Source organism: Barbus barbus (assembly GCF_936440315.1).
Source record: "Barbus barbus genome assembly, chromosome: 7".
NCBI classification, from domain to species: Eukaryota; Metazoa; Chordata; class Actinopteri; order Cypriniformes; family Cyprinidae; genus Barbus; species Barbus barbus.
In genome coordinates, this window is record NC_136735.1 from 9450191 (window position 1) to 9466932 (window position 16742).

General features: G+C 37.5%; 1 protein-coding gene and 1 long non-coding RNA gene across 2 annotated transcripts; both read right to left on the reverse strand.

Annotated features, from left to right (window-relative positions):
• Positions 1 to 1542: 1542 nt before the first annotated feature.
• Positions 1543 to 1956, reverse strand: LOC306873232. The gene is made up of 3 exons (XR_013784467.1): positions 1852 to 1956; positions 1713 to 1743; positions 1543 to 1574 (listed from the first exon to the last, which is right to left on the reverse strand). It is a non-coding gene; the product is annotated as an uncharacterized lncRNA (long non-coding RNA).
• A 1284-nt stretch (positions 1957 to 3240) lies between these two features.
• LOC306872602 (gap junction alpha-8 protein-like) lies at positions 3241 to 6824 on the reverse strand (the record flags this gene model as incomplete). Its single annotated transcript, XM_079421225.1, has 1 exon — positions 3241 to 6824. The coding sequence occupies one exon, from the start codon at positions 6822 to 6824 to the stop codon at positions 5646 to 5648; it is 1179 nt and encodes a 392-aa protein (XP_079277351.1). The 3' UTR covers positions 3241 to 5645.
• Positions 6825 to 16742: the final 9918 nt, after the last annotated feature.

The following is a 16742-nucleotide window of genomic DNA, read 5'->3' on the forward strand; positions in this document are numbered from 1 at the left end:
GATCATATTTAAAATCAAGGAAAAATAAAGGGAGAAAAAACAGTCACCCTCTCTCGCTCTCTTTATACTGCCGCTCAAAAGTTTGGGATCAGTAAGATTTTTTTATGTTTTTTAAGGAAGTCTCTTCTGCTCATCAAGGCTGTATTTATTGGATCAAAAATACAGAAAAAACAGAAATATTGTGAAATCTTATTGCAATTTCTAATATTGGTTTCCTATTTTAATATACTTTAAAATGTAATTTATTTCTGTGACGCAGCGCTGAATTTTCAGCATCATTACTCCAGTCTTCAGTGTCACATGATCCTTCAGAAATAAATCTAATATGCTGATTTATGAGTGTTGAAACTGTTGTGCTGCTTCATATTGTTTTTTGGAACATGTGATACTTTTTTCTGTTTCTTTGATGAATACAAAGTTAAAAAGAGCAGCATTTGTTCAAAATATCTTTTCTAACAATATAAGTCTTTACTATGACTTTTTTTATTTAACACATCCCTCCTAAATAAAAGTATTAATTTCTTTAAAAAAAAAAAGAAATAAAAAAAATTTACTGACCGCAAACTTTTGAGTAGTATTGTATATTGTAACACAACATTTCTTTTTTAAATAAATGCTGTTCTTTTGAACTTTTTATCAATCAGAGAATCCTAAAAAAAAATATCACAGCCCCCCCCCCCCCCCCCCTCCCCCCCAAAAAATATGAAGCAGCACAACAGTTTCCAACATTGATTATAAATCAGCATATTAGAATGATTTCTGAAGGATCATGTGACACTGAAGACTGGAGTAATGATGCTGAAAATTCAGCTTTGATTACAGAAATAAATGATATTTTAAAGTATATTAAAATAGAAAATTGTTATTTTAAATTGGAATAATATTTCACAAAATAACAGTTTTTGTTCTGTATTTTTCATCAAATTGATACAACCTTGAGCAGAAGAAACATCTTTAAAAAAAACATAAAAAATCTTACTGATCCCAAACTTTTGAGCGGCAGTGTGTATATAGAGGTCTAATAATTGTGGAAGAAATTGATATTTTAATGTGCATAAACTACTTGAATCTGTCCAGTACAGGATTAGTTCACCCAAAATGTGAAAACATGGACATAAAACTTGTGAACTATTCCTTAAATATTTGTTATTTATGAATCTCACCTAATTAGTGATTTAGTGCAACAGCGCCCTTTTATCATGGCCAATGAAAACAAAAGGTGTTTGCACTTATAACTCACTATAATACGTTAAGACATTTCTTATTATTGAAACAAGACCAAAGTTCTTTTTTATTAGACTAGTGCATTTATACTGTACTGTAGGAACTGCTTGATTTCCTCTGTGGTTCGTGATCCATAAACCACTCATAGTACACTGAGTTTACCCTCTCTTTGTAACTTTTACTTTTTTCTTGTTTCTTCATCTTTTCAGAGACCTAAAAATAGAGACAGAGCTAGGATGACCCTCGGCATAAACAGATACTAAATACAGGCTTGAGGTTTGACAGCAAAACTGAGACGTGTGACTTCTCAAAATTCATACCTCATTTGAAGAAGCATCCGCTTCTGTGACCTTTCAAAAAATAAACAACAACCAATGAATAATAAATAATAAATAATCAAGCTATCTTCATGTCTTTCTCTTTATCAACACACTGCTGTCCTTTGCATTTGCTAGAGCGATAATGTAGTAAATATGAAAATATTTTACCTCATCATCGTCGTTCGGTTGTGATTTTTGCCTGTGAAATTGAAGCAGGAACCATTTTTCATTTTGTAATATTAAAATGTTACATGTAGTTGATTAATATGAATGATAATGAAAGATTATGTTGGAAGATATGACTTACTTTTTGTTCTGATGAATAATAAATAAAAACAAGCAGATACTGAATAACAGAAAAAAAACTAAACACCAAAGGACGGACAACACGACCACTGTTGAAAATCTGGTTACAAGACTGAGAGGATGAGAAGTACCTAAAATAGAAATAAAGAATTTTGTTTAGACATATTATAATGTCTGTTCTGTATTTTAGTAACTTTTTTAAATAATTTTTTATGCTAAGAGCACTGAAAATGTTAAAGTTCAGAATTAATGTAGTCATTTAATCAATGTCTGTCTTGTCTTCTGTCTCAGTTTAGTTCATGATGATATACATCACCGAGTCTCAGCTCACCCACAGACTGATTGAAATTCATTGCTGAATTCAAAATGACATCCTACAAAAGTAGCACGAAATTAGTGAAAATATTCTGCACTAATGTTTTCCTCTTATAAAAACTAGGCTAAAAACATATCTGTGGTGTAAATCAATGAAGACTGACAATAAAACTTACCCTCTGATATCTGCTGCTTGTTAAAGCCTTGCAGTAGCTGTTAATACAGTGTGTGAGCGAGGTCTGCATGTCATGTTGCACTGTGGTTGGCTATACTCACATTTCCTATGAGCAGCCTCACACAGGAAATACTCTTCAAAATTTCACACCCTTTCAGAATTTGAATAGTAAAATCTTTATAATAAACAAAACAAGACTAGAAAAAAATCCATAATGCGAAAACAAAAAAGTAACATCCAATGGCTTTACTACTGAGTGTCAACAAAATAAATATTTTTTATGGTTGCAGTGAGCCTCTTGTCGTTATTAATGAATCAGTTAGCATTAGTATAGTTTTCACTTGTCCATAATGGCATCTTTACCCACTCAAATATTATTTGCAGATATTTCTTTCTTGTTCTCAAACTGCTTTGTGTAAGTTTTGTAATGTTTTAGTAGAAAATAATTCACCAAATGACCACAAGAGAGCAGCAAAGTGTTCTGAGTCTCAGCTTAACCTTGCAAAGTGGTACAATGAAGTATCAGGAGATTATTACCATAATCATGTAGATTGGTAGTAGCATGCAATTTGGATGTTTTAAATAATTTGTTCCTTTTTTTTTTTTTTTTTTTAGAAAAAAACTATATAATTATAAAAATTACATATAAAAAGAAACTAATTAATGTTTAACATATAGTAATCATAAATAATTTATATTTATATTAATAGATTTCATAAGCATAATGCATATTCCACAAATTAGAATATAGAAATAGTATATCTATAATAGTATATCTTTTTTTTGTTAGATAGATGTGTGTGTTTGTGTGTGGGAAATCTTTACATGTAAACTTGCTTGTGTTGGGAAGAATGATTTTTCACACTGTGATAATAAATACTGTCAGACAGTCTTGTTGACCACACATGACTTTTATTGGCTATATCCACAGGTTTCAACTGACAGTCATTTCTGTATAGGTGCGGTAAAGGACTACAAGGCAGAAGTAAGGCAGAAGGCCTTAAACAAAGTTACTTCTCAGTACAATTTGCCATTGAAACTCACAGTTAAGAACCGATAATCAGATTTTATGATTCGTCTGTGACCGCAGCAAAATGTAGAACGAGTCCTCTGCTGCAAACTCTGTGGTAATGTGTGTCACAGTGGTTGCTTCTTTTGCATTTCACAGATTATGAAAAGCAAGCTTCTCTATGAAGTAATCTCATGCTCTTATCTTATCATAACAGCCCTCCGTGTTTTATTGTTGTTTCTACGAACCAGTTCTGAGAAAAGACACAGTGAAGAACTGTTTATCAAAGACGCATACAGAGAAGATAACTGCCGTTAAAGGAACACTCCACTTTTTTGGAAATAGGCTCATTTTACAACTCGCCTAGAGTTAAACAGTTGAGTTTTACTGTTTTTGAATCCATTCAGCCGATCTCCGGGTCTGGCGGTAGCACTTTTAGCGTAGCTTAGCATAGATCATTGAATCTGATTAGACCGTTAGCATCGCGCTCAAAAATGACCAAAGAGTTTCGATATTTTTGCTATTTAAAGCTTGGCTCTCCTGTAGTTACATCGTGTACTCAGACCGACGGAAAATGAAAAGCTGTGATTTTCTAGGCCGATATGGCTAGGAACTATCCTCTCATTCTGGAGTGTTCCTTTAAACATCTGCTTTGAGGCTTTTTGAACAGAAAATGCTGTACATTAATACAATAACTAAAGGGGCCAAATGATGACTATTCCTCTGCTTTTGTTTATGGGTTTCTTTTTTTACTTCTGCAATTTTATTTATTTGACCTACTTGATGATATTTGTGCTATTTAATATGGGTCTAATGTTGCATCACCTCATGCAGTCTGCCCAAGCATCATGTGTGTTTTTGCCAATAAATAATATCATCCACATACGACATATAGTACAGAAAATTGGCCTTTCAATTCTAGTTTCATTCAATTCTTTAGGTTCTGAAATAAAACTATTTTACATTCAGTCCAAACTAATATGAAACCACTGGCAAGAAAAGAAAAAACTTGTTTGACATACCAGTTATTATCATAAACACTCATTTGACACGAAATGAACTATTTTTATACATTTCAGTAAATTGTGTGTTATGACTTTGGTAGAACTGTGAAAATGTTACAAACAAAGGGACAATTTAATTGGTAATAATTAAAATAAATAATAAAATCAAATAAACAATCAAAAACTGAAATTTATACATAACCGATTTTTAAAAAAAGAAATTCTATATTTCATACTCAATTTTAAGGTGTATTTTAAAATATAAGACATGTCTTTGCTGAAAATGATAAGGCTATAAAGGGGTGAAACCCTTTAAAATATTTTGAATTTTTAAATGAAATATCATGGAGGTCCAAAGTATGAAAATGTTGTTTCCAAAAACATCAAGGATGTCAAACTGTCTGCGGTGACATGTCATGTAATGTTGTTTTATTGTCTCTTGCTGAACAATACTTTGTGCTGATTGGGCGTGATCTTTATCATCATCATCATGGCTGTATGCGCAGAGAGACTAGAAAGAAAGTGGCTTACAATCTTTTCTATGGCTAATGTAATTATTACAGTTATCGCTAGATACACTCTAACCTACAGTTCATGAAATCCAGAGACTCTTAATGTAAGTCCAGAAACAAGGTGTTATGTTGAACGTATATCAGCGGTGGTCATTTCTTTTAATAGATACTTTATATTTTGCTACTATGCCATGATGAACGACTGTGCAACTATCAGCATTTGTTTCACCTCACACATACACATATCCATTACAGTACCATTCACATACAAATCAATAAGCTTGATTGAGCATTTATCATCATGTATGGTTGAACTTATTGAGGTGAAAAGGATGATGCCCTGACAGTTTTCTTATCAGAATAATAACAAAATATCACATACAACATTCAGCTAATGGCTAATCCAAAAATGTAAACATCAGAATCCCACCTTCGAGTAAAATTCTGGATAGAAAATATAAAAACAAAAACAAAAAACAGCACATATTTTTGCTTCCCTATGCAGATCTTTGGTTTGTTAACTGTTTGATAAAAACAGTTAAAAAAAATACTGCTGTATAAAAAAAAAGAAAAAAAACTAAAAAAAAAAACGAATCAAGCTCTCAAGTTTCCGCATGAAAATTACACAGCATTATTTTTTTAAATCGTGTTCTTATATAGAAAAAAGAGCTGGTATTATAAATGTCGCCGCAGTTGCCGAAAGGCTCTCGTTTTTACTTTCTATGCTTTTTCCAAAACTACAATTGGTACTGCTGCACTTCTAATCCAGTTCTATATTATTTATACCGTCAAGTCATCTGACCTTGCCCGACTGCTGGCCTTGCTCAGGCTGCTGAGCGGTCGCGCGTCTTCTATCGTCTCGCTGGCTTCCATATCTGCTTTGATGGCCAACTCGTCCTCGTCTTGATCCCTGTGTGCAACTCCAGCCGCTGCGCTCGGTCCTATCACGGTCGTCTGGGCGTAGGAGGGCAGCGTTTCGTCATACACCTTAGACACGTCTTTCTTAGGTGCGGTCGCCTCGTCTGGTTTCTCCTCAAATGGCTCGTATGGAGCCGGAAGCCGGCCAGCCCCCATTCCCCCTACCTCAGTCAGGGGGAAGAAGTGCGACGTAGCTTTGTCCTCCTCTAGCAACTTGTAGCCTTTGGCTTTCTGGATCGAAGAGGATGCTATGGAAGGCAAGGCCTTCTCGGCCGCCCCTGGTCCCTCAACTTGCGGCCGCACTGGTTTACGGAACACAAAGCGGATCTTTTTCAGGCCCAAATGGCTGATTTCCACAAAGTTGAGGAAAAGCGAGACGCAGGCCACGGCTAACATGAAGATGATGAACACTGTTTTCTCGGTAGGCCTTGAGACAAAGCAGTCGACCGTGTTTGGGCACGGCCAGCGGCTGCACTTGTAGAGCGGCAGGATTCGGAAGCCGTACAAGTAGTACTGGCCCACCACAAAGCCTACCTCAAAGAGAGTCTTGAAGATAATGTGGCAGATATAGGTCCTCAAGAGAGTGCCCTCTAGACGGAACTTCTTGCTGCCCTTTGTGCTCGTCTCCTTGGCCGTACGGACGCTTCCCTGATCGGGTGCAATCGGCAGCCTCTCCTCGTTCATCTCTTGCTGCCTGTTGAGCTCAGCCTCCTCCCGTTCCTTGCGCTTCTCCTCCATGTGTACATGGTGGACAGCGTGGCCCACGTACACCAAAGAAGGCGTGGAAACGAAGATGATCTGGAGCACCCACAGGCGAATGTGCGAGATGGGGAAGGCCTCGTCGTAGCAAACGTTCTCGCAACCCGGCTGCTGCGTGTTGCACACGTAATCCGATTGCTCGTCGCCCCACACGAACTCCGCGGCCGTGCCCAGGATGAGGATTCGGAAGATGAAGAGGACCGTTAGCCACACCCTACCGATTACCGTCGAATGCTCATTTACTTCCTCGAGGATGTTACCCAAAAAGCTCCAGTCACCCATGGTTGACTGTCAGCACTGTGGAGCAAACAAACAAGATGTTTGAAAGCGGGCAGAGATGTGAAATGTTTTTTTGTATTGAAAATTTGGGAGTACATTTGATGTAGATTGTCCCAAGCAATATACTGTTGGAAATGTGTTGATAGAATTATTTAAAAATCACATTTGCGACATTAGTTCTAGCAGATAAACATCTACAGTTCGAAAGATAAACAAATCAAGACATGATATTTTACCCCGTCTAAAAACAAGTCACAAACTCTTACATTTCTCATCTGATTGTAAAAAAAAAACACCCACAATTCTCTACAACCGAATCAAATGCATACAGCCAAAGGTGCTCTATATAGAACAAACACAGAAGAGAAGCAATACAGGTAAAGAGTATGAAATGGGCAACTTGCCACAGTAAGAGCTCCAGAGTATTTGTGTTCCCCTTCTCTTGGCACACTGTGGTGTGAAGTGAACTTTTTGCTCTCTGGTTCCCACCTATGGCCTCCAATCCTTGTCGCCCGAGTGAGCAGAAGTGAATGAATCCAGTCTGATGGTTGGTTTTTAGTTTGCTGCAATATTTAAGCTGGGAGCCAGACAGCCTTTATTCAGAGGGCGACACATGGTGACGCGTAGTACAATAGGATTCACAAACACAAATGGGAACATATGTGACTCTGGCATTGGGAAAAGGGCAATTTTAAAAGTGTAAACTTGACATGGTGCAGGATTCTGAGCATACATTTTTAGATTCAGTACATTGTCACTTGAGTTTGAACTAGCAGCATTATCAGTTTGCTATTAGAAACTCTGGTTACATTTCTCAGAAACATTGGTTCTTTGACTCACAGGAAGTGGTAAGGTGGCCTTTACTCAAATTTGTTCATGTCAATTTTTTATGGACACAAGGTTACTGCTATGCTAAACCCATCAGAGAAAGCAGTCGCATCAATAATTATAGATGGGTTTTTTTATTTGAAGGCTTGAAAGTTAGCAACAAACTCATATTGTTCTTTGAACACTTAAAATAAAAATCCCAATCAAGCAAACATATAAACATTAAAACATTTTTTTTTTTTTTTTTAATCATACATGGATAATAATACTGTGTAATATGGCAAGAGACTTTTTTTTTCTTCTTCATGTCACAATAATGCATCAGGACATGGCTATAAAACACCATGTTATCATGAAGTTTTATTTTTCTCACACTTTACGATACTAGTCATCAAAAGTAACATTATACTAGTAATGTAAATATATAACATTCAACATTTAAATTTACAATTAAATAGAGTCATATTTTACACATGCTTTTATAGCAACATAAAGCCAAAGGAGTCAAGTCTAATTAGTCAAAACCACAACCAATAATCCCTCTCTGGACAATGCTTTAGCCTGTGTGGACCACTTTTCATCCAACTGGAATGTGCTTTAGAAATTACATCATGGAGTAAGTGTTGCCATTGGTTGATACTGAAGAAAGATGTTCAGTGGGTGGTTATGTGAGTGTTTGGTGGGTGGAGGCAGTGCATTTACATATATTCTATAAATTAAACACTAGCAACGCCTCTGAAATATATCACAAGTCAGTGTTAAAACATTTTATAGCTACTACAGACTAACGTGATAAACCCAATGACCCTGTTGCATTTAATATGGATGAAATAGAGGAGCAGGAAGATCAACCAAAATACCCTCTACTATCATTTTAACAGAAAAAATGGTCACACTTTATTTTAAGGTCCAATTCTCACTACTAACAAACCATTAACTACGACTTTACCCTCAATAAACTCCTAATTTGCTGCTTAATAGTTAGTAAGGTAGTTGTTAAGTTTAGGTATCGGGTAGGATTAGGGATGTAGAATATGATCATGCAGAATATGTGCTTTATAAGTACTAACAAACAGCCAGTATGTTAATAATAGGCATGCTAATAAGCAACTAGTTAATAGTGAGAATTGGTCCCTAAACTAAAGTGTTATCAAAAAATAATAAGTGAAGGCTGTGATTTTTTTAATGCACCATGATCATTCAGGACACCAGTGGTGAAAGTCCCAAAAACAAAGAATACTTTGTGTGTAACAGGGGTGTCCAAACTTGTGTTCAGCTTAGTTTTTGCTGGTTTTAGAGGGGGTTTGGCCACTTATCAGACTGGAAGACTAGCTGGCCAACCACTTGAAGACTAGCCATGTAGACCAGCTTAAACCAGCTAAGGCTTAAAATGGTCTTAAGCAGGGGTGTCCAATCCTGCTCCGTGAGGGCCACTGTCCTGCAGAGTTTAGCTCCAACCCTAATTATACACATCTGAACCAGCTAATCAAGGTCATCAGTCTAACTAGAAACTTCCAGGCTAATGTGTTGGACCTGGTTGAAGCTAAAATCTGCAGGACATTGACCCATCTGGAGCAGGATTGGACACCCCTGCTTAAGACCATCATAAGTCTTAGCTAGTTTATGCTGGTCCATATGGTTGGCCAAGCTAGTCTCAGACTGATAAGTGGCCAAAACCCCTCTAAAACCAACAAAAACAAGGCTGAGAGAAAAGAAGAGATCAGCAGGCCATCTCTGTTTGTTTTAGGCATCTACTGAGCTTTTTGGCAACCAGTATGGCCTGTCAATAAATAAACCATATATTCTATCCTAACCTAGTTCTCTTGCATGGACTTTTAGTCCTACACAAGTATCTCAACACCATCTGCATTAGAGTATGCTGGAGCAAACAGTCCTCATGTTAGCTTGACCCTGAAGCCTTCATTTAAAGGTGCTACTTGTTGATATTGCCGGCGCTGGCAGCCTAAGCCAGCAGCAGAGTGGTGAATGGGTGTTGGGATTTCAAACAAAGGCATGATGTCATAATGAAGTCCGCTGTGTCCATTAAACGTGCGCACTGAGGCATGATCCCAGATTGTGCGAATGAAGCAGGCCCCAGGCTATGGCTAAGCATAGGACCATCCCTCAAACAAAGTTATCTTACGCCGATCTGACTACATGCTGTTGCACCACGTTTCCTGCTTCTAAGGGACAATTTAGCTGACAGCCATAAAACTACATAGGATACAGTGAAAGGCTAGCATTAGCATGCAGGTAGCATTAACCATTAGCAGGGAAAAGGGATAGGGGGATGCATCCCCTGTGCTCTCACTCTGTACACAAACATTGAGTTTTGGATAACTAAGGCAAGATTAGTGAGACAGTGTAGATTTACTTTGAATAACTGGGACTTAATTTCACTTGGGATGTGTAAACTACTAAATAACAGTAGCTTTTGCAAGGATAGTGTTGCATTTATATCAAAGAACCATAGAATGTTCACATGATATTTCCATTGGTTTGCGATGGAATTGGGCTAGTTAAGTTAGTTTAGAATCCTGCTGGGAAAACTAGTAAACCATTCTAGAGACTATCATCCAAAATTGAACCATCACTGCTCTTTCCAGGAGACCTGTTAAGTATTTTTACTGATTGTACATACTGGGACACTTAATGTCTTTGTGAGTAATAAGGGAAAGGGAAGTGGTGTGTGGCCAAGTATGGTGACCCATACTCAGAATTTGTGTTCTGCATTTAACCCATCCAAAGTGTACACACAGTAGTGAACATACACCCGGAGCAGTGGGCAGCCAATGCTGCGGCGCCCGGGGAGCAGTTGGGGGTTTGGTGCCTTGCTCTCACCTCAGTCGTGGTATTGAGGGTGGAGAGAGTGTTGGTTATTCACTACCCCACCTACAATCCCTGCCGGACCTGAGACGCGAACCCACGACCTTTGGGTTACAAGTCCAACTCTCTATCCATTTGGCCACGACTGTAAATCTGTAAAATGTGGGTTTACTTTCTAAATATTGCTCCAGATTGATACTGAACTCCTGCATGGTTTAACAGTGGTGCCCATCCTCTTGTTCTTCTGTGGTAATCCCATTAATCTCTATTCTAGAGCCAGCCATTTGATGGATCCAATGTGGGTCTCTCTCTTCTCTGTTCTTTGTGCATGCCAGAGATACCAGCTACAATAAGGAGGATTTACCTGATTCAGTTCACTTCCATTCCTCGTGGGAAACTAAAGAGTGAATGAAGCCTCACTGTAGACTTGCAGTGCAGAGATACTGTGAATGAGATTATTAAACTATCCTTAACATATCTGTACGCCACTTTCTAGAGTAGCACAACCACATGGAATACAATGGACACCACTCTTGGCAAACATCTTAACTACTTGGTTTGGTTGAGCCTTTGTTGCAGCTTTCACTGGAGATCTAATCTTACACCTTCGATGGGACACTGTCCAGTCTTTCTTGGTTTCTGGATTTAGCCTTTCTAACAAAGGGCTAAACATCCATTAGTGTGGCTAAATGATTACTTCAGAGAGCTGAAAAAAAAAAATGTGCACATACAGTACATAGCACTGGGGTTTAAAATTGTTAATTTCGCAGAAGCATGGTGACAAACAACTATCTAACCACACCCTGACCAAGAGCTCCAGCTTTCCATGGGCTTTAATGCATCACCTACAATACTGAATTGGTAGGAGAAAGGGTGGAGAAAAGGTGATCGATTGTTCTGTCCAAACTCAAAGGAAATGGATATGAGACTTCCTGTGCATGTACATGTTGGTTAGGGTACAGCAAGAGGAAAGAAAGGCCCATGGCAATACAATAGAAAGACGGAAGCAAGAGTGGTCACAAGTCACAAAGAGAGGCTAGAAGACTTAAGTCCAGTGGCCCTGATAAAGTAAAGGAGGTTAAAAAGGGGCGAGGGGATCATCTTGACAATCAATCATGTTCGTCAGCTCAAACCAGAGTTCACGGAGTTCAGAGAGCTTTGTTCTTCAAACGTCGCTTGAAGTTGGCATGAAATGGAAATTCACCCTATTTTCTTAAATTGAGTGGGTTCCCCTTAAATGGTTAAAGGGTTACTCCACCCCAAAATGAAAATTTTGTCATTAATCACTTACCCCCATGTCATTCCAAACCCGTAAAAGCTTCGTATCCGTGTGATGCGGCTGACACAGAACAGCATACGCCAGAGGTCCCCAACCACCGAGTCGCGACCCACTACTGGGCCGTGGAAGAATTCCTACTGGGTCGCGAGAAAGTTCTGGGGAAAATGTGTATAGATATGATGCTCTGTTATTTATTGTGCGTAAATGATTTTTCTAATTATTCTGTATTTTCATTGTATGCGATTGATATCGAGTAGCAATTTGACGATTTCATGTTAAATTAGTAAATAAAAGATAGCTCTGATCTGTCATGGCTAGGGCTTTAGACGGATCGCAGTTGATCGGTGATATACGGACCAGGTCCAGACCCCACTGTTCGGCGTGTGATTCGCAGATTAATTTGCCAATTTACACGTTCAAGCTATTTAAAACCACAAGAAGAAGAAAGGAAACAAAACTCAATTCGTTACTTGGGCGCTGTACTGGCACACACCCGAAGCGAGCACAAGCATAGAGACGTGTTTCTGACAGCGCGGCATACCGATTTTTTTCCTCTTTCATGTATCCCTGCATTTAAGATACATATGCATGGGGGGTTGCAGTTACATCGTAATACTGAAAATATTTATGTTTTAAACCATGAAGGCGAGCCAATGGATATCACAAAAGTAACGTGCAAACTTTGCGCAATAGTTATGCCGGTGAACTTCTTAACTTCAGTCATACAGAAAGTGAAAGTAAAAAAAAACGGAGGGAGTTTTCTAACGCTGCATTAACAGCGCATATTCTCTAAGAGGCAAGAGATGAATGCACGTTGAAGTATATTCAACATGTGCATTCAGATGGCGCAGATGTGACGAATTGTTGAACAAAGTCGTTATTTTTATTTTCTTCGCATGCAAAAAGTATTCTCGTCTCTTCATAAAGTTCAGATTGAACCACTAATGGCAGATGGACTATTTTGACAATGTTGTTATACTTTCTGGGCCTTGACAGTGGAATTTACTTGGCAGTCAATGGGACAGTCACAAGCCTCCTGATTTTCATCCAAAATACGAATGAAGCTTTTATGGGTTTGGAACGACATGGGGGTAAGTGATTGATGACAAAATGTTCATTTTGGGGTGGAGTAACCCTATAAAATCACATTCTGGGGTGGAAGAGGGGCAGGGTGTTACAAATCAAATCTAGGACAAAAATTGCCTTTATCCAATAATCACCCAGTAGATAGAACAGATTACCTGCCCTACTTTTCTTTTACATTTGTATCTCACGATACACAGGAAAATATCTGTCGCTATTTACGTCGCATCACAATTTTACCTAACATAAAATGTTTTACGTCTTCTAATTCTGCTATTGCTAATTCAGTTAGCAGTTACATTACTTCAAATTTAATTTAACTTTACTCTTGAATTTCAACAGGTTTTACAATTTTTATTATTTCAGATGTGCTCAAAAATTAGTTAAGGGCCAGGTAGATACGTCTTAATCTCAGAATGTTCTAGACTATACAAGAAAATTCCAATTAAAAACAACGTAAGGTCAATAAAACTGTCTAGAATGTTATTAATGCAATTTTTAGCTAATGTCACTGGCAATTAAATCCAGATAATTTGGAAATCTAAGTACAAATAACAATGCAGCAGAGTATTTCTGGTAACTTTCTGACACATTTTGCAGATTTTATCTCACATTGCAAGCATCAGTCTTTGCCATGTATGAATGTGTGGTTGTCTGACTCTTTCTCTCAGCCAGGATTCTGTCAGGGTCGAGTCAGATCGCTCTTTAACACCAGGTTGTAGAAGGGTCCACTCTCATGTGATAACCCTGATGCAAAGGTTGTCTCTATCACTTGCTAGCATTATGCAGCTTCACGGCGTCCAGTATAAATAGATAGAGGTGATTTCAGCATCATGATTAGTTTCACACTCCAACATAGCAAATATGCAAAAAAAAAATTAAACAATTAAAATATAATAAAATAAATAATAATTCTGTCAGTTAACAACTGAAAAAATAGTTTCTTTTAGATAAAAACAAAACAGTATATTGCTGAAAATGATCTCAACATTTGTGTGAACTTGAGGGAAACTATTCATACATCTTTTAAAAATAGCTCAGTTCTTAGAGAGACACTAGCATCATTTGTTCGCGGAAGGCTTTATGTTTTTGTTTCTAATGCAAAGACATTCCTTTTTAAATACGGCTATAGTGTCTAAATACTTTTTGTGGTCACTGTGAGTAACTATTATATACTTCAACAGCCACCAAGTTCTAACCCAGCAAAAAAATAAATAATAAATAAATAAATCCACATTTTAACAAAACCCTTTGCCCCTGTAATCTTAAAGCTGAGTCTGAATGTCAGATCTGAAAGCGTCTAAGGTGTCAGCACAACCATTGTGATGAATAAGAATTTCGATAAAGATATTTGCTGAGTGTGGAAAGCTGCCATCTTTTCTCCATTGTTTCCAAAAGGTGAATGCGAAAATAAACTTTGACACCAGAACACAAGAGCAGACGGAGACAGACACCAAGAGGTTGTTCTGCTTTTTTTGTCCATTTCAGAAAAAGCCAGCGATATCACTTTGAACACTGCCAATGTTTTGTTTGGCGTTTGCAGAGGCCTTTTACGTAATAATCCGCTCGGCTGTTAGGACAACAATAAAGGTCAATATGAGGGACAGACGCATGAAAGCAATAAATAAAGGAAAAGTCTGTCTTTTCATGCACGATCATCAGGTGGATTAACACCGTCTAGGTGTCTAAAATGTGAGGGGTCAGGACAGGTCACTATCCTTACAGCGGTCCTCGCAATGACTTCTGGGTAAATAAAAGATGGTCGAAATTCAGCTGATATGACTATGACTTTTAAGTGGCATTTTCTTCTTAAATTTAATGAATGCATAAGGTGTGAGCAGAGTTGAGTAGAATTTCTTTTGACATTTAGCTGTTTGAGCAATATATAGCGATGATCTACATTATCATTTACACCCCTCACTGACCTTGTTTCAGGCTTGTATGTTGTGTAGTGTGGTTTGAGCACACTGTGGCACAGCTAAATGAAGGGAAAGGCATTTTATCGCTGTCCGTATGACCAGAGCTGATGAGAGAGTGCTGTTAGTCACAGCGGTGTTGATGACAACTTCAAGTGCCACAGTAACACGTTTCCTTTAGTGGTTCGAGCAGCTCTGGAGACCCGTTAAAGGAACAGAAGCAACATTAATTTGTATTATTAGTTACGTTTGTTATACTGATAATTCCAAGTTTTTTAATTGATCGCAGATCTCGAGACTGGTGTCAGAAACAGAAACAAAGAAAGCAAACTCCAGACATAACTGAACAGTGGCCCAAAGCTAGTCTGGTCACATGGTGGGTCTTTTCAATGTCCCATTACCAATACACATCATGTGCCTGCATCACTCATATAAAACTGAAGGATTATAAAAGAGATATTTGTTGTCGAATTGGTAGTGTGGCATATTACTTTTTAAAAGGTTGTGGGAGAAACTTTGTAATCAAAGGGCTTTGTTGGATGAGTAAATCTTTGTTTAAGAGACCCAAAGGCACTTTTAAAGGAACACTCCACTTTTTTTGGAAATAGGCTCATTTTACAACTCCCCTAGAGTTAAACAGTTGAGTTTTACAGATTTTGAATCCATTCAGCCGATCTCCGGGTCTGGCGGTAGCACTTTTTGCTTATCTTAGCATAGATCATTGAATCGGATTAGACCATTAGCATTTGTTCATCAAAAATTACCAAAGAGTTTCGATATTTTTCCTATTTAAAGTTTGACTCTCTTGTAGTTATAGCGTGTACTAAGACCGTACTAAGGCGCTGCGTGATATTACGCAGCGCCTGAAAGTAGTCCCCAGCTATATCATAACTAGTTACCTAGCTGAGGACTACTTTCAGGCGCTGCGTAATATCATTGCACCTACTACACCCATGGTACAGCAGCAAAATTCCTTGAATATTACACTGGAATGAGAGTAGAGTTCCTAGCCATATCGGCCTAGAAAATAACAGCTTTTCATTTTCAGTCTTAGTACACGATATAACTACAGGAGAGTCAAACTTTAAATAGGAAAAATATTGAAACTCTTTGGGCATTTTTCAGCACGATGCTAAATCTAGTCAAATTCAATGATCTATGCTAAGCTACGCTAAAAGTGCTACCGCCAGACCCGGTGATCGGCTGAATGGATGCAAAAAAGATAAAACTCAACTGTTTATCTCTAGGGGAGTTGTAAAATGAGCCTATTTCCAAAAAAAGTGGAGTGTTCCTTTAATAGCTTGACATTGAGATCATGTTGATATTTTGAACAAATTTCATATGATTACACTGATGATAAACTGATTATTAACAAAATTTCAGTTTGATAATAATACGAGTCAAATGATCCCCATGCAAAATGTTGGTTTATTTCCAATGATGTTCAAAAGCTTGGGGTCAGTTTTGTTTTGCAAGGATGCATTAAACTGATCAAAATTGACACTCGATACATTAACGTAACATTTAAACTTTCTATTCGTCAAAGAATACTGAGACAAATGTATTTTCACAAAAATATTAAACAGCTTAACTGTTTTCAACACTGATAATAATAATAAGAAGAAGAAGAAATATATTTGATTGCTTGTGATTAGAAGCATATTAGAATGATTTCTGAAGGATCATGTGACACTGAAGACTGGAGTAATGATGCTGAAAATACAGCTTTTCATCACAGGAATAAATTACATTTTAAAATATATTCAAATATAAAACAGCTGTTTTAAATTGCAATAATATTTCACAGTATTACTGTTTTCACTGTATTTTTTTAATAGATAAATGCAGCCTTACTGGGAAGGAGAGACTTTTAAAGAAAAAACAAAAACAATCACAGATATAAAACAAATAAACAATGAATTTTTAACCTAAAAAATGTTGCTATAAGATACTACTCTAATGGATGATTATCATCCTTCTATAGGAGTG